We start from the raw sequence: 19,378 nt of genomic DNA on the forward strand, positions 1-19,378 counted from the left end.
GATGGGCACTGGATCTGTGGGATGGGGAAAAAGGAGGAGCTCCGTTTTGGTCACATTTGGCTTGAGGTACCAAGTGCTCATCCAGTGGACACTGTTGTTGATGCAGGTCTGAACGTTGGGGTACAGGGTGATGTGAGATATAGATGGGGAGGAAGCAAGGACAGTGGTATCGTCTGCAAACAAAGAAATATTGGGAATTGCATAGGGGAGGTCATTAAGGAAGAGCAGGCGACCCGGGCATAATGGAGCCCTGGGGAACTCCGGACGTCACAGATTCGGGGTCAGATAAAGTTCCATAGTGACCATACACTGTGACGAGCTGATTTCGGTAGGAGAGATAACTAGTTATCCAGGCGAGTAGAGAGCCGGAGACACGGTGAGCACGATCGAAGTTTGGCGATGAGGCCCTTGTGCTACACGGTGTCAAAGGCCTTGGAGAGGTCAAAGAAACAGATGTAGGAGACCTGCCGCTGGTCTTTTAGAGAGCAGAGGTCTTGAATTATGCGCAGGGATGTGTTGTCCTTACGACGGAAGCTAGATTAAAGACGGGTGAAGAAGAGGGGAGATATGGTCATACCAGGCGGTCGTACACTGTCCTCTCTAGCAGTTTGGAGACACAGGACAGGAGGGAGATTGGTCGGTAATTAGACGGGTTGTTCTTGTCGCCTTTATTTTTGTACATTGGAATGGCAGTGGCTGACTTCCATCGTGACGGGAATGTGGCAGAGGAGAGGGATAGGTTAAAAAGAATGGAGAGTAGGCGGGTAATTGAGTACCTCAGTTTCCTGAGAATCTCATTGGTGATCCAATCGGCTCCGGGGGATTTGTTCAGAGGCAGCCTTGCGATATACTTGTAAACAGTCGAGGAGGTGATGATCAGGGAGTGCAATGTAGTTGCTGGTGGAGGTAGAGAGGAAATAGTGGGAATAGGAGAATCAGGGTCAACCTGCACGCCAGCACTGACGAAGTGGCGGTTCAATAAGTTACCAATGGAAGCCGGAGAGGTGCTTGTTCGACCACTGGGGCCCATCATCTCCGAAGGCCCGGGCCTTCTGGTAGAGGTACGATTCAGTTCATTGGTGCTATTCTCTGTAACAAGACGCCACCTATGATGCGCTGTGAACCTTGTCACGCCCATTTCTGTGCTCTCTCGAAAGCGTCGAAGTATTCAAAGTAGGTCACTTTTATCTGTTCACCACTGGTCAATCCTTTCTAATTTTGTGTAAGATTTTATCTGATCAAATCCTATCCTATTGGTACCTAATGCTCTGCAAGGATGATAGGAAATGAACTTCTCGACATCAAATCGGTCAGTTACACTCCGTGTTTTCGGTTTTCAACAGGGTTCTTTTTCCCGCAGATCTATCTGTAACATATTCAGTTACCTTCGGTGACTTCTTCACTTGTGATTTTTCTCCTCCCCTCCCCATTACTATTACCGTATTATTTGTCATGTCGCTCGCATGTATAAAAGGAGGCGCCATCGCCTGTTTGTGTTGCGGCTTTTAATAAAATTCAACAGTCATGAACAACAACAACAATGTATGACCCGGGCGCTGGTAGGGTTTCGTAGTTGACGAATGAGCACAGGGAGGGATGGGAGGCGAGGGTTTGTGGGAGGTATCGTGGCACGGAGGTCATAAGTTCCTCATAAGTTAACTCGTACCATTACCATTTTGTCCTTCTCCTTTTTATTCAGGACAACTTGCGATTTCGCTTTATTCTCTGTAGTTTCTCGTAAAAAAAAGAGAAGAAAAAAGCCCATGATGAGAAGAGAATGGAAACGTTCACGTTTGATTCGGCTTACTAAGTATTTTCGATATGTTTTTCTAGACTGGTGTGGATGTCGTAGATGCATGTGCTACATCAAAGAATTGAAAACGCACACAGGTACACTGATGATGGACAAGAAAGTTGCTCTGAACGAATTCCTTCTTTATTTTTCCACTTATTATTATTATTATTAGAAGCTTCTCCGCGTTGGCATCAATGCAATGTAAATATACACAGCATGTATAGCTTTCGCATAAGCCGAAGCGACAACAGCCAAACAGGATATTGATCGCGATATAAAACATATGCGATATAAAACGCGTGACGAAAATAGAATACAATTAAAACAAGCAAACGAGCAGCTCAACCGAGTTGAATTTGAACTTGCTGATCATTATCAGGGTTCATCTGTGAGCAGCAACATATCTCTCCAGGATACGGCCGCTGAGGTAGGTCCACGCCCCGCGATTCTGGGCGATGCTCCTCAGCTCCTCAAGATCTGCCGAGGTCTTGAGGGTCCTCCCAACCAGCTCGAGATCGTGTCTGAGCACGACCGGCAGAGTTGTGCGCGGCCTGCCCCTCCAGGTAGGCTCAGTGGATGGCTTGAAGTAGGAGCACATTGACAGGTTCGCCGGTGCACTCTGGTCCAGCCGCAGCACGTGCCCAAACAGACGCCAGCGGGCTCCCAGGATCGAGATACCAAGTGGTGTTGAGTTTGTCCTCTTGTACAGGGTGTTATTCTTGATCTTAGCTGGGTACCGTATGCCAATAACTTTCCGCAGTTGTTGTCTGTGGAACGCATCAACTCTATGCATAGCGGTGGCAGTGAGGCCCCAAGTCCCGTTGTTGTAGCACAGGACCGGTAAGACGAATGCCTTGTATAGCCGTACTCTCAGCGATTCGTTTACAATGGAACCTCGTATCCATAATGCCCAGAGCCGGTGCAGGGCAGCTGTGGCGAGTTGCATTCTCCGCGCAGCATCCTCGTGGTCACCAATGAGGGAGCCCAGCTATAATAAATTATGTTAGTCGACAATCAAGGAATGCTTCCGGCACAATTCGTCCTCCTTGTTGCTATTATGCTCCCCTTATGCATAATTCTTCGCTAAATGTATCACCTAGATGTAATGGTTACCACCTTTCTTAGGCTTTGTGATGCTATTTTCCCTTTTTGTTTCATTGGTTCTTGTTGCTGGTAACTAGGCACCGGCGGATTATGCCGGCATAACTTACATGTAATTATTGCCTATTGGCATAATTTTCTTGGTTGAAAATTTGGAGCATAATTTGGCATCCTTTCAGAGGTAGGAGCAAAACTACATTGTACACGATTGTACCACAGTGTCATGCACCTGGTCATGTATGTAGGCTACACATGCGTGTACAATGCACCTGATCAGTGCTGCCCTAGCCCTGGTGGCATGCATGGTAAAGGGTTCGGAGGTCATGCAGGTTGTGTTTTCAATGGAAAGCAGGGTAGAAACTACCGCAATACATTATTGTATGCTCGAACTCGTCTTCTTCAAAGTTCTTTCTCACACTGATACAGTACATATAGCAGAAGATGCGAGTGAATCAGCCTTCATCAGGTATCCTGGGGCGGACGAGACAGTGACCAGTGGTGGCGGGTAGTCCGCAAAACTCCGCGTACATAATGTACAATCATGTACATTATGCATGTTACGTAGTCATGACCTCTGGATGTTAGCAGCCATGACTGCAGGCTTATGGATAGTGCTCTAATAAAAACAATTATTATTTAGGTACAGTTGATCACGATTCGGTCATGATGGAAGGAGAGGTGGAGCTACGGGAGAGATGAGCTGATTATTTGAAGGGTGAGGGTGACATCGGTAAGACAAGTATGACGATTTATACGAAGACAGTTGAACATGATCATTTTCAAAGGTAACTCAAACTAATTTGGCAATGAAACTATTTTTTTTACAAAAGAAGCCAACTTATGAATAGAAGAAGTAATGTTTTCTCTTCCATGTTGATCTCTAGCATGCATGGACACCTTGGTAGGGGGATAATCATGTAACATTTTGTTGTACTTATGGCCACTTGCAAGTACGAAAAAGGCACAATTTTCCAAACTTTGAGGCTCCATAAATACAACAAAGTGAATAAGTATCCCCGCATGCCAAAGCATAATTTTGAGGATTTTGCGAGCATAATGCGAGAATCCATGAAAGCATAATTCCATGATTTCGCAAGCATAATCCGCTGGAGCCTAATGTGCGCTGATTTGTGTTCCTCTCAGTAGAAGAATCAAGAGTGGAATCATGGTACTGTTGCCAGGAATTTATATGCACGGTCACTACATTTCGACCAGTATGGCTACTGTATGCTTCGTCTTGGGGTGAGACAAGGAAAAGTTGTCATAAAGAGGTGTGAGCCCGCCTCTCGGCACGTACACTGATGGAAGTTTTGTCAGTTGTCACTCGTTGCTGAGAGAAGGACATGAATTATACTAATAATTATGACGACCAGTTGGAGGAGGGGGTGAGTCTCGGTTGAAATGCTTTCTATTCATTTTATAACTTTTATGACGAATCAAGGATGCTCGATTCCTTTGCACAAATCGATGTAGTGGACCGGTAGACCAGGCCTGACTCGCCGGCGGTTGTTGACGGAGTCACGGCTGCAGGAATGAGTGCGACAATGGTATGGGTGTCAAGCAATTGGCCATCCGCGATGCCAATGAGTGCGACAATGGTATGGGTGTCAAGCAATTGGCCATCCGCGATGCCTATTATGTGATGAGTGACTAGCCCTTCCCAAGGGTTAGAGTTCAGCATGCTGTCCGCAGATTGAGCTCCAAACCAGGAGAAAGATGAGATTTTCAAAAAGGATTTTCAAAAAGGAACCGTTTTGAAAGAGAACAGAAATATAGACTTGTTTCGTTTGATCTCTCTCAACTGTACTGTAAACACATCATTCATATGTCAGCAACTCTGTACTACCAGCTATGCGTACGGGTAGCTCTAGAGTTTAATTTCATAATTTTTTGTGATGAAGTCATATTGAGCAATGGAGTTCATCAGATTCTTTAGCAACTTGGGAGTCCATTTCACATGATTTCTAGTTCTTGATCTGACAGGCTTGACTATACTCGCTGAGTCCTCAATGTAATCAGACGGACATTGGATTTTCAGATCATCGCATAGTTTTCTGAGTGTGGAAACAGGATCAGCAACCATATCCTCACAGCGCACATCCACAGTTCGGTAGCGTGCCTTGACTTTAGCCACAGCATCCACCATTCCCGTGTACGTCTTGATGGCACCAGCTAGCCTCCTCGGGTCATCCAAAACTTCCTTTGCCTCGACGACTGTTCCGTTGATGATTTTCCTCTCTCGTCTGTTCCGGAGCAAAATTGTTGCTACGTTGTCTAGTGGGTGCCGTATCACGTGAACAAACACAAGCTTAATGTTAAGAGCTTTGGAGATCTGCTCAAATACATCACCATCGATTTTCGCTCTATGCACACCATTAATGAGCTTAGCTGTGCGGCCACCGTGCTTGTCACCAATAATGGTGATGGACTTGTTATAGTTCCCTTGCCACTGATGGGGCACACCGTACGTATAGCCATTGCGTGTCTTTGAGTAGCGACTCCCGGGTGCAGCGGCACGCAGGGAATAGTATGCCTGCTGGAATGTCTCATTGAAGAGAGTGTTGAACACCGTCATACGGGTCTGCTCTGATTTCTCCAGACCTTCCCAGTGGCTCAGCATATCGTATTCGTGCGAGACAACCATATGAGGGTGTGCGTCTAGCTGAGCTGCAACCAAACTGTGACAGCTGCGCGGATAGCCAACAAACAAGATGAACTCCCGCACATGTTTTGCTATATCTTCTGACACGCCATGCTGCTGTCTACCTTGATTCGCCCATACACCAGCTGCAGACTCAACATTTAGTGATGGCCGCTTGGAGACAAATGGAAATGGATGAATGACGCCATCCTCATCAATACCCTTGTCGCCATGAGTATCAGTTAGCTGTGCATGTTTTCTGTTGCTCAAGATTCTGGACTGAAACCTAGTGGAAGGTGATGATCCAGATTTCCCATCCTTTCGCTTATGGTCCGACTCACTAGATAGAGCTGCTGATTTTTTGGTGACATGATTGCTGGCTTTAGTAGCTGTTGTTCCGAACTTGGCTGATAACAGACGACCGGCCTTCCCTTTGGTATCCGTATGGTCAAATAATGGAGTCTGTCTCTCCTCACCCACTGCCAAACTGGCTTCTTGGGTTTCTTTGTAGTTGCGGGCAGCTGCAGGTATGGGCTCTTCTTTATCAGAGCTTCTCTGGACTACTTCCTTCTGCTGTAGTCTTCTGCTCCTGTCAGATTGCTCCAGGTCAAAGTCACCGAAAACCTCCACTGCGGGCATCCCGGTAGTAGGATGTCGCCTGCCCTCCCTGGCGTTGTGTTGGTTGCTGCCACTGACCTGCCTTTTGCGTCCCAGGCCATCCTGGTCTGCGTCCTGTGACGTTGGTGTGCCATTGTCCGGTAGGGCCACAGAGCGGATATACAGAACTAATGCAAGTCCTACCAGCACACACCCAGCAACGGTTCGACTGGTCTTTGCTAGCCTCATCAGAGTTCCTGGCTCCCTTTACGATATTAGTACTACTGAAGTATTAGCAGAAGTAGCGAGTAGTCACATTGAGCATGGACAACCTCAGCAAGCACAGACCGATCCGCACCATTCACGTCCCGCCTGCAAAACTCACCGACATCTGGTCAGTCACACGCAAGCACCAGCGTTCGAACAAAGACACAAGACTTAGTATTTTATAGTTCACTGCGGTGCTACTGTGTCTAAATCAGCGCTTATTCCTGATCACCAGACATCCGATGCTTTGCTCACACTTCCAGGAAAATCTCGCGGCATCGCTCCCCGATGAAATAAAGCACAGGGCCACTTTTCGAGCCAGTCGGCTATTCTGGAGCACTTCGTCTACAACAAAAACGATGCCAGCAACTAGCCACCATCTACGTTACTAGACAGTTATCAAGTATTTTTTGTTGGAAAATCTAGCTACAAATGACTGAGTGTCAAGTGTGCCATACAAACAGCGCTAGCTGGTTCCCTACGCGATCGAAGCATCAACACTGTCATGCGCATATGCACACACAGTACAGGTTATGACTCTGTGCAATTTTCATGAAAGCTTCACGACAGGATGGTAGACTCATCCTGGAGTCATGTCATGAGACGCCAACACTGGCAACAGACTCAGCTGAGAAAGACTAAGTCCGAGTCGAGTCGACTTGACTCGGCGTTCCCCCGCACTTCACGCTGTCACGCTCACACTGTGACAGTCTCACTCCTGGCGCATCAGTTCGCTCGCGCTGCCTTCAAGTAGTTCAACGGCTCCAGCGTCCCAGCCGGCTCATGCCCAGACATCGGATGCGGATCAAAGACAACAAAACAATGGTGAATATTGCAGCTGGCTACCAGGGAGTCGTAAATACCCGGTATTTTACGACTCCCTGCTGGCTACCACCATGACCGGCACTAGCCATCACCGGACAGGCTACACTGCCTGCACCGGTACGATGGAGTCGTGCACAGACAGTGAGTAGGATCAAGATTATACACATTCATACAGGCGTGGCGCATGAGAATCCGCTGCAGATCCGTTTCTATTCTATGGCGTTTGGCGCACAGCTGTCACCAACTGTCCGAGTGCAAGTGACTTCGGCGGTGCCACCAAAATAGTGCAGCAAAGTAAAGCGACAGGCGAATGGTCTCTGCGGCTGTTGAATCGGATGATTAGGTGTCCCGGCTCCAGCGCCCAGCGGGCATCCCAACACAGGTCTGCACTGACCCTGCAGCCATCTGGAGCTGACAGCCAAGTCACACACTCACGTTGTATGGTCATGATTGACTAGTATTGTGACAAAATGATACAAAATGGAAGAAACTGTCAAGAAAGAGATACAAATGTGCGAGAGTAGAGATGCAAATCAACTCCGACAAAACGAAAGCAAGGGAAGGTTGAGTGAACTACAGTAGTAAAGGGTCTGATACAGTACTGACCCTGCAGCCATCTGGAGCTGACAGCCAAGTCACACACTCACGTTGTATGGTCATGATTGACTAGTATTGTGACAAAATGATACAAAATGGAAGAAACTGTCAAGAAAGAGATACAAATGTGCGAGAGTAGAGATGCAAATCAACTCCGACAAAACGAAAGCAAGGGAAGGTTGAGTGAACTACAGTAGTAAAGGGTCTGATACAGAGCCTGAGTGGGTAATGGAGATACATGTACCGATTAGACCTCGGAGTTGATAAGTGCCAACTGCCAAGCACGAGAACAACGTAGGTTACTGATAAGGGAAGGAGAGAGAGAGAGAGAGAGAGAGAGAGAGAGAGAGAGAGAGAGAGAGAGAGAGAGAGAGAGAGAGAGAGAGAGAGAGAGAGCGAGAGACGGACGGCTACTCGGTACATGATTATATTGTTGTTGTCGTCGCCGTCGTTGTTGTTTCAAATCCTTATTCTCACGATAGCCAGTGGCCAATAAGAGATCATAGTGTGAGAGAGGAGAAAGAGTGAGGAAGAATGGGGGGGGGGGGGTTGTTGTCGCCGTCGTTGTTGTTCAGTGTTGTTGTTTTGCTATTGTTGTTGCCGTTGGCAGTTGTAGACCGTGTTGTTGCTGTGCTTTTATCTAGAAAGTCGCATCACAAATAAGCAACTATCACTATGCCTTCTTACTCTTAAGACTCTCAGACTCTTAGTTCTTCCTCCTATCCTACATGGGTAGCTACATGATTCGAAAACTCCATGTGATGTACATGTAATTACGTTGGGCGGAACCTCACCCCCCCCCCCCCACACACACACGTGTAGGGTTCCCTGACTACATAATTGTACATGTACCACAAGTAACAATTGCAACACGTCGTAGCAAGAGTACAGTCATAGCCGCGTGACCCATATTGGCTTATCACAAGTACAGTAACTACTTCTGACGTCCGACAAAGTTCCGTGCAGCATGTAGCAAATGATGTGGCAAGATCACAGGCCCATATTTCGCGCTCGTCACGGCTCGTGCCGCTTGAATCCGTTACAGTTGTCCCTCTTTAATCCAGCAAATTTATAACCAGCACCCTCTATAAACAAGCACAATTTTTTTAATCCAGCAAATTTATAACCAGCACCCTCCATAACCAGCACAATTGTTCTGTAACCAAAATGTCCTTTTCATGCCCATTGCAGCTATAAATCATTTTGCTAATCCAGCACCCTCCCATTCCAGCAGAGTTTCCGTAGCACAACATGGTGCCGGATTACAAAGAGACCATTGGATTAAAACTCATGCGTAATCTAATCAGTAACTAGCCGAACGACAAAAGCCATAATAATTATTGATACTGCATTCTTGGCTACTCGGCTATAGCACTTACCTTAGACATGACTGGTGTGATTCTGGCCATGCATCTAACCACCTCCCTAAAATAAGCGCCTCGCCTCTTGATGGGCCTGGAATGTCTATTAAAGCACCTCCACCCTAATTCAGGAAAATACGGTACATGTATAGGTTAGGCAGTCAGCACCAACTGCCAAGCTCATGAGGACTAAACACATGTATAGGAATTGGGAAATGAAACAAAGCAAGAGCTTAAGAGACCTAACTGCTAAGGAAATGAAACAAAGCAAGAGATCTAACTGCTAAGCCACGATTACACTGGTCAAGCAGCAGCAGAGGTAGCTGAAAAGGTGGGTGGGGGAACCGCTCTTCGAGGTATGTTCAGGTACTTATAGACAGGCTGTCAGCTGGACCAAAAGTAACATCACTACAAGTAATGCGGATGAATGGGAGAAAGAGGGAAACAAGATCTAGGACTAGCATGCCAGATAACTACAATGGTGATGTAGTTACAGGCAGGGAGTCGTAAAATACCGGTATTTTATGACTCCCTGGTTACATGTAGTACGTGTCGTTGGTTATGGTTTGAAGTTACACAGGCTGAGCAAACCAGGACACTACGGGACCACTATGGGAGTCCTACTACTAGCCCAGGCCAGCAACTGGACTGTCACAGCCGAAGCATGAAAAAAGAGAGAGAATGCTGAACAGCCAGGGAACGCAAGGGCATGTTCAGACGTCGCGGTGATTACTACTACACTAGTCCTGTTTGGTTTTTGCTTGTATTATAAAACACGGAAACACACCGAGAACACTAACCCTACAATCTGGAATTGCAACACACACACGGTTATGCTGTCATGGTTTCTGATATACAAACATGAGTTCGGATGAGTGAACCAACGCTGGGCAAGCAGTTGGATGTTACGTAGAACAGCCGGGCTGGGGTTTGGACGACGATCATAGCACGGAGCAGTAGAGAGCATTGCTTACAGCCGACCTGCAAACATGCGTATCTGAGTAACGCTATCTTGGACTCTCGGTCATCTGTGTATGTGCGCACCGGTGCTATTGTTTCTGGCAAAACGTCAAAGAATGGAACAGTGAACGGTGAGCACTTCGGCGCGAACACTGAGAGAGCGTCAGGATGGAGCTAGGATAGGTTGGACTTTTGCAGCTGAAAAGGAGACCGCACACCTAAGTCGGGCTTGGGATTTCTTGCCAGAACATCTAAAAGCATACGAAGGGAAGTCACTGTTCTCTTTCAGGTTGCAAGCAAGTCACTCACTCATGGACAACTCGTCATAGCTACACTGCATCATATAAGACACATGTCCATGCTGAGAGCATCGAACAAGCCACGACAGGGATAAAAGCTCATTATCGGCTGGCTGCCGGCGAAGAACATCAGAGATTGGCTGTCGTAAGTAGTCCAGCTTCACTGAGCTGATGCTTATTCACCAGAGTATTGTGTCATCGGCCGATAGCCAGTTGAACCGCTCTACAGCACAAACAACAAAGGCGAACAACAGGAGCATTATTGGTTGACTCAGACAAAGTGACCCCGGTTGAACTGCACAGCAGATAGCCATCGACATGAGATTTTCAAAATAAATACAGGTAATTGTATAGCTGGTGGTAACGCGGACGTGCAAACTTTACTTCTTTTTTTTTTACAGTGGAGTCGCGTGCCAAAGAACGGCCAGCGTGAAGTACTAAGAAAGCCACAGCCTAAAGTTAAGAACAACGGTGTTGGTTTTCTGGCAGCTTGTGGGATACAGTCATATGATTCAGTACAAATTGCTTCTAAGAACGTGCTATGATAACACGGGCAGACCGCTGAAAGATAAGAACGTCCCAGGCTAACACCTTGAAAACAACGTTCCTGGGCCGTTGCCGGTATCAATAGGGAGAGATAACTTAGTATGAGAGAGAGAGAGAGAGAGAGAGAGAGAGAGAGAGAGAGAGAGAGAGAGAGAGAGAGAGAGAGAGAGAGAGAGAGCAATTTCAGGTCGCAAGCGAGTCCACAAGAGGAGGATATTGATCATGGATACTCGGGTCAAACAAAACTGCATCCCCCAAATAGAGATGCAGAGCCTGCATTTACACGACTGTATTATCATACCCATAGCCCCCTCCCCCCCCCCCCCCCCTCCCGTTTGCATCCCTTTTGACCAAGTCCAGTGATTTGTCACTCTTCACTCACTCCGCAGTGGAGTTGTCAGAACTTGAAATGGGACCAGAGATGGCAGGCATGACCTTGACGGGCACAGAGAGCATTGGAGCTCAAAAGTCAACATGCCTAAAGAGCAAGCACCCTGCAGCATGTTTGAATAGGTCTCATTGTAGCACAGTCCCTTCCTGTACTGTATCCGATACGAGTTACGGAGTAAACGTACATGTAGCTGAGTGGCAAACCTGTGGGATATAGTGCTGGCCCACCAATGATCTACACTTTCGGGCAAATATTAGTGTTTCGTTGTGTACTCCGCTCGCCCTCGTACTTCCAGGCTTTGGCTAGCCTGGAGGGCTACCTAGAGGGGTGCTTGACGCTGTGTCCGCTCAAAATTGCTCGCACGCACATGTACGGTATGGCACGGGGCCTTTGATCATCACAGAACCATGAACACAGAACCATAAACACAGAACCACGAACACTGGCCCCCGGAGTGAAACATAACGTAATCTGACTAATCTCAACGGCACATTGTTTTTGAATCTAAGTACAAAAACGGGAAGTGAATGTGAGGCTGTTCCCGTGACATGCGCCGCTGCCGCCTGTGAATGTGAGGCTGTTCCTGTGACATGCGCTGCTGCCGCCTGTGAATGTGAGGCTGTTCCTGTGACATGCGCTGCTGCCGCCTGTGAATGTGAGGCTGTTCCTGTGACATGCGCCTGCGCTGCCGCCTGTGAATGTGAGGCTGTTCCTGTGACATGCGCCTGCGCTGCCGCCTGTGAATGTGAGGCTGTTCCTGTGACATGCGCCTGCGCTGCCGCCTGTGAATGTGAGGCTGTTCCTGTGACATGCGCCTGCGCTGCCGCCTGTGAATGTGAGGCTGTTCCTGTGACATGCGCCTGCGCTGCCGCCTGTGAATGTGAGGCTGTTCCTGTGACATGCGCCTGCGCTGCCGCCTGTGAATGTGAGGCTGTTCCTGTGACATGTGCCTGCGCTGCCGCCTGTGAATGTGAGGCTGTTCCTGTGACATGCGCCTGCGCTGCCGCCTGTGAATGTGAGGCTGTTCCTGTGACATGCGCCTGCGCTGCCGCCTGTTCTACCCTGTAGCTACATGTTCATTGGTAGCTACTAGCTAGTGAAGTGCCACTTCATCAACAAGGCAGAGCTGCATTCACTACACAGTCCAGCGCTTGTAGTGCTACGGCCTCCACAGCACTGCACAGCACAGCATAGCACAGCCCTCCACAGCACTGCATAGCACAGCACAGCATTGCATAGCACAGCATTGCATAGCACAGCACAGCAGTTCTAGTCATGAGGCAGGAGTACACTAGCCAGCACTGTAGTGGACGCACCAACACCACCACAACCCAGTCACTTACTTCTTGACATGACTTTTGCGGATGCGCATAAAGAATCCATGAATATCGGCTCGCCATTTCTCTGGAAAGCCATACTTTGTGTAATTGGCCTGTACACATTCATCCAGAAGCACAGACACACAGATATACATGAACACACCTTCGACCTTTTGACGCCCATCGCCAGAGGTGATGATAGCGATGCTAAAGCAGAATCCATAGCAACATGTGCTGGTAGTGCACCATTCAACAGCTTGCAAGGCTGAAGAATTACCCGCCACTATTCAGCCTGGTCTACACCGCACAGCCATTGGAAGTTTTTTTCCCGGCCAGTGAATCCCTACATTTTGGTCTTTCTCCTTTTCTCCCCGCACACACATTACACCACATACTCCCGCATAACTGGTTGTTGGTAACCACCCAGCAGGATGAAAGAAAAGTCAGCACCCCCTCCCCCCCCCCACACACACACCCGCACATACATGCCACAGCCAAAAATCATGACAAGACAACAGCCACATTCCGCCACAAGAAGTCACCAACCTTGAGCGTTTTCACCCACACGCACAGCCGATCCCTGTAAGAAACCTCTACCCTTGTGGACTCGATTTGCTGCAGACACACAGACACACAGACACAGCCAATATGTACACACAGCAAAAACATAAGCATAGGTGCTTATCCCAGCCCAACAAAAATCATCCGTTTCTTTCCACTCAAGCACTAAAGTCAGCCCAAACCAATGGTCTGCCGAAAGTCTGCCGAAGTCTGCCGAAGTCTGCCGAAAACACAACAGGACCTGTTCACACTGCCTCGACCTGTGTATCCTGTGTATCTGGACTCATGCCTATTCACAAGCATCGTTTTTCGTTTGTTTGGAGAATCGTTAGATTTAGCATTTTTCAATCCACGTACATTTTCCAAAAATTGTGACACACCAGCACCAGACCGGTAGTCAACATGTCAGTATTCACTAGTGCAGCCAGGCGGTGATTAGCGGGTAGCTGAACTTCATTCATCTGAACATGTTGATTATCTGAACTTCATTCATTCTTGCACCCATCTGACACTCATCTGAACACCTCGATCAACTGAACAGCTGGGCTCGAGGAGAATTGTACGACAGCAGTTGTATACCCACATGCCAATTTGTGCCTCACTATGCACATCTTCGCCAACTGCCTTTATTGCTCGCACAATACAGTCAAGAGTTAGTGCTGCCATAGCAGCTATCTTCGCTGAGCATTCACGCATTACAGAGGCACACTCACACACGGAATGGTACATTATCGTTCAGCACAATAACTACAGCCACTGACCACCAATGCGGCACACCATGATTCTTCTTTTACCCAATGGCAACAATTAGTGGAGGACTGGTCGTGCTGATGGTATTGACGGATAGCCTCGGGCCAACCCACACCCTTTTCCGCTAAAACACCAGTGCGAAAATGGCCGTCATGGCTGAGGAAGTGGCTTTCATGTGCTCATCTGAGTTGCCATGTATATGCACCTGAATCCCGGCTTTGCCTCATTCCCCTTTATGTTCACGCCACCTGTTTTGGACCACCAGTTGCCTGATGATCGTGCAAAACGTGAAACTCGGAGTTGCAACATAGCTTATTTTTCTCTGTCTGTCTGTCTGTCTCTATCTCTCTACTGACTGAGTGGAAAGCCCTGCCTTCCAGGGGCACACTTCGGGTTGCCGTGGAGTACCCTACTTGATTGCACACCCAGGGGAGGGGAGGGGGACTTACCTGCACTGTCTTCGCCAGGGCTTCTCTAAACGCCTTTTCCACTGACGCGGGTGAACACTTGTGGAGTGCATCAAATATTGCTGCGTGGTGCTTGTACTGCAAACGGGGCAACAGCAACAACGATACAGATGGTGACGTTAATTCTCAAACGAACACGAAACAGAATGCCTGAGTTCAAAGCAAGGACTAACTAGGGGCCTATTATATGTGCAACTCCAGCCCGGGCTGGAGCGAGCGGGCCAGCCCGCCAAGGGTGTTTACATGTGCAAGGCCGGGCTGGTCGCCAGCCCGCAGTGAGTTTATATGCGCTGAGCACACGCCAGCCCGTTGTGAGTATGCAGCGAACACACTACGACTGTAGTGTGTTGCCCTGGGCTGGAACACAGGGCTGCAAGCCATACTCAGGTTATAAACCTAAACACTTTTTTTCTCACACTATGTATTCTTCTGCTGATTTCTTTTCGCGCTATGGCACATGCTTGGTGTGTTGTATCACCTCGGTTCTTTTTCCTGTTTTTCACATTTTTAGCTGTCCATATCAAAGTATTTTGCAAGTAGTTCCCCTTCCATTTTAATGTAAATCATGCATGTCGACAAATAAACAGTGCTCACTGCACGTCCTTCTTGTTGCTGTACAAAAAGCTTCATAGATTTTCAAGACAATATCGGGAATCCTCTTTATAACTTCCCTCAAAAGGTAAAAGTACCTATTTTGTAGTATGAACGCAGTGTCGACACCATAGTAATACAACTCTGGCCCGGGCTGGTCTGTTTATTATGTGCTTTTTCTGGCCCGCCTAGCCGGGATCCCGGGTGCCTCGAGGCGGGATCCCACCTCGCCGGGCCAGCCCGCTTGCCATGTAAACGCACCACAGGTTTTGTGTGGATTTGTGTACAACCTCGAGATCCCGTTGCAGGCGGGCTGGCCCGCCTGTCGACCAGCCCGGGCTGGAGTTGCACATACAATCACCCCCTAAGCCTGAGCACAACGACTGGATACACTGCTAGTGCAACGTATGACTACATTGCTATATGATTACACGGAGAGCCACACAATTGTGATGTTAAGTTCACGCTGCCGGTTCTGTGAAGACTTCCAAATACACACCTCCCAATAAATTCTCTCACTGGCAAAGTCAGCGATGGAGGGGATGTGCGAATAGCCCCATCGCAACTAACACTGCAATTCACAGCTACACTGTAGCAGACCTTCGTGTAAGAAAAATCCAGGAGAGTGAACAATCACTCTCGCTATCCTCTCAAGGAGAGTGGTGGGAGAGCAGTCCCCACCACCACTCCCCCCCCCCCCCCAAAAAAGTCGCTCGCCTTATCTATCCAAGGCGAGCACAACACGGTTTTTTTAAACATCTTGCCATACCCCAATCGAATTCAATACCCAATAGCTGCCAAATTCGTTCTGTAAAATCGCCGTACGCACTACAAATGAAAGCTGTTCGGACCACAACTTTAGTTTCCCTTCATCAGGGACAATGACACACGCAATGGGAAATTGAGAAAATTCGCTAAGATCCATGGTATTTTTGTAGTATTCATCGTAGAGCGCTCCTTTGAGGCTTTGTTCTGTAGCTGACGGCTAAGACCTGTGCCTGGCGTCACACGTACACAGGTCTATGCATGCCCGGACTGTCACGCAACAGAGGGAAATCCTTTATGTCAAAATTATTTGGGCGGAAATGAAAATTTGCAACGGTACGTAAAATACGTTGCGAGTGCCGTAACTCCACTATTGGACCTCGGATCGACTTCCGATTTGTGGGAGCCGACAGCTGAGAACTTTCTAATGCGAATATATCTTTCGATTCCGTTCAGGGAAAGCCGAGTTACGAAATATTTGAGTGTTTTCAGAACTTCATAGTGATGCGGATGCGCTCGAAATTCTCAAGGCGCGCGACGAAAAGTGCGCCCTAAAAGAAAATAAGGAGAGCGAAGGCGCGCGAGAGCGATCGCTCTCCTTTTACCAGATGATCTGCTGTAGACGTGATGCAGCCATGCAGTGCAAACCTGGCAGACAGCATGCACTGGGCACCTAGGCTACAGGCGTTTGGCTTACAGGGTAGCAGAGTGCTGCTCAATGAAATCCCATCAGGCGAGGCAAGTTAGCACTGCGCACCTCACATCCCAGTGTGAGTAGGTATGGGGCTGCTGCACGCCGGCAGTGCCGCACGCTGGCAGTGCTGCATGCCGGCAGTGCTGCACGCCGGCAGTGCTGCACGCCGGCAGTGCTGCACGCTGGCAGTGCTGCACGCCGGCAGTGCTGCACGCCGGCAGTGCTGCACGCTGGCAGTGCTGCACGCTGGCAGTGCTGCACGCTGGCAGTGCCGCACGCTGGCAGTGCCGCACGCTGGCAGTGCCGCACGCTGGCAGTGCCGCACGCTGGCAGTGCCGCACGCTGGCAGTGCTGCACGCTGGCAGTGCTGCACGCTGGCAGTGCTGCACGCTGGCAGTGCTGCACGCTGGCAGTGCTGCACGCTGGCAGTGCTGCACCACACCTAGCGTGCACTTCATTGACAGGATCAGATTTCATTGAGCAGCACTATACTCAAGACTATAGTGGTGCTGAATATTTCCCAACTGTTACTTCGCTCCATAATCCCCGACCTTGGGCCAGGCGCATCCCTGGCTAGGCTAGTCTGCACGACAAGTTACATGTACGTAAACTTTCAAGTAGCTGAAGAGTACGGTTGGACTTTTCCGAGCTTCGTAGTTTTTCGTGCAATTTCTCAGCCCAGCCGGCACCAGGCCGGTCTGGAGGTAGTTACAGGGTAGAAGAGAAGAGTGGTGAGTAGTAGATAGTCTAGGTAGTACTAGTAGCAATTGGTAGACACAGGTAGCTATGCCGACCAAAACTGCCACGCGCAGCCTGACAGAATCGGAAATAAAACTTTTGAGCTCCATCCCTGAAATAGAATCGTCCGTCTTTGAAATTGTCAAGACGCTGTCAGCGCTCGTGTCGGAATCTGCAAACCGGGAGGTCCGTCTCCAAAACCGGATTGACGAACTGGTCATGCAGATAACAGGACTGAAAGAGGAGGTTGTCGCCATGAAGGAGTCCGCCATTGCAACGGCAAGTGTTACCTTTCCTCCGGCTGAACAACAGCCCCAGAGTACGACGAGGCGGAAGGGATCTCGTAGCCGTACCCGTACGCGAAAAGACCAGGTCACCAGGTGCACTGGTGCAGCAGCAGGAGAACACCGTAGCGCTTTCAAACGCGTACACGTGGATGACACTGGCAGTGATCGTGAGATCTCGAGCGAGGAAGATGCTACCGCTACCTGAAACGGTGGGGTTGGTCATTGGCCACGGACATCGCACCTAGGCTACTGCCAGTACGACCCTGTTCATGTTCTCGGAGCACCCCCTTCTCATCAAACTCCCAATCCATCTGTCTCTATCTCTCTCTAACTCTCCTCCATTCTCACTCTAATCTTTCGTCAAAACTGCACGGCAATCAGCCTCTACTTTCGCCTCAGCATCATGATCTTGATACTGCTATCTTTGTACTTGTTTGCGTACTTGTTTGCACTCATATCTTGGAATAACTCGCAAACTAACAAGTTTCCTGGTTTCCTCCCCTCCCTCCTCTCTTTCCTACCCTTAGAGTTCTTGCTCTCCTGCTCCCCGCCCTTCCACTCCCCATTTTGTTTCCTTTGGTGCACATGTGCAGCTGTGATGCCGAGACCCTTGGTCGGCTGAGCTTCACAGGTCCCACCCACTCCGTCCTGCTGGATATGTACCATTGTGTCGAGTTCTCCTCCTCGTTTTAGTTCACCATGCAGTGAGTGTTCAATGGTAAAAAAATAATAAAAAAATGACTGAGATGCATACGGTTCTGTAGCTTGACATTTATACGAGATAGTGGCAACGACTTCGGCCATGATTTTATAGGAAAAGGCGTTCGCTCCCCACACCGGAGCTCGCATTCTTCGCCGACCTGACTTGACACTTGACAAACTCACAGCTGCCATCCAGAGCACACGAGATCCATTGGACCTTCGACTTGGCAAGTGCCAAGTGACAAATCAAGTCGGCGGAAAAGCGCAAGCTCCGGTGTGGGGAGCGAACACCTTTCCTTGACATTGCACTCCGAAATGGTCAAATTCATACTTGATATTTTTTTTGGTTTTTCGGTATGACGAACAAACTGATACAAAAAAAGGTTCCCTAATTGGATGAAAAGGAACTCGACCTTATAATTGTATTCTTTGAGGCAGGACAACGACAATCTCTAGAGCAGGACGTTCTGGTAAGATATAGGACCTTGGCAGGAAATACAGTACATACCACGTCCTTGTCATCGGGCCGTGCCCAGTGACCAGACTGAATGCGAAGGCAGTCGACGAAAAACTCAGCCATGTGCTCCAAGAACTTGTCCAGCACTTCTGGTTCCTTCTCCCTCTTCGCGGCAAAGGATTCGATAGCTGCAACTGTCTGTAAACCCAACACACACGCACACATACACACACAGGGTAAGGAAATTGGTCAGTGTGCTGTTATTCGATCTTGAACACCAACGAGAGACCAAGTGCTACAAGACCAAGGCTTGTTCTGGATGATATACTATGTATTACTACGAATGCCTGGAGTACTTGATGGCACTACATGAACTCCTGGGTACAGAAATACTCTATTTTCGACAGTCGGGGAAGATGTGAAGTTTACACCAATCAGAAACACCGCACGACGAAACCGTCAAAACACCGCACGGCGAAACCGTCAAAACTGAGGATAGAATTGGACGAGTCACGACCTTACACAGTGATGGGTGGTGTGTCAGGTCTGATCGTCTGAACTCGAACAACACAGGGGCTTTTGTAAGGCCCAATTGAGTTGACCTCGCAACGACGACTAGAGACCAAGGAATCTCCAGGATCGGCTCAAAAGTCAACTGATTCTGGAA

General features: G+C 48.6%; 1 protein-coding gene across 3 annotated transcripts in view; it reads right to left on the minus strand.

Annotated features, from left to right (window-relative positions):
* Window positions 1–9,331: 9,331 nt before the first annotated feature.
* The window catches only part of LOC135805622 (uncharacterized), a 31,671-nt gene continuing 21,624 nt past the window's right edge, over window positions 9,332–19,378 (minus strand). For all 3 annotated transcript variants that reach the window (XM_065319689.1, XM_065319690.1, XM_065319688.1), the window contains 5 exons: window positions 18,763–18,909; window positions 14,460–14,555; window positions 13,246–13,314; window positions 12,724–12,812; window positions 9,332–10,666 (listed from right to left, as the gene is read on the minus strand). In XM_065319689.1, coding sequence (XP_065175761.1) covers window positions 10,639–10,666; window positions 12,724–12,812; window positions 13,246–13,314; window positions 14,460–14,555; window positions 18,763–18,909 — 429 coding nt within the window. In that variant the 3' untranslated portion in view covers window positions 9,332–10,638. The remainder of the gene's footprint in view (window positions 10,667–12,723; window positions 12,813–13,245; window positions 13,315–14,459; window positions 14,556–18,762; window positions 18,910–19,378) is intronic.

Source organism: Sycon ciliatum, chromosome 1 (genome assembly GCF_964019385.1).
Source record: "Sycon ciliatum chromosome 1, ocSycCili1.1, whole genome shotgun sequence".
Lineage (NCBI taxonomy): Eukaryota > Metazoa > Porifera > Calcarea > Leucosolenida > Sycettidae > Sycon > Sycon ciliatum.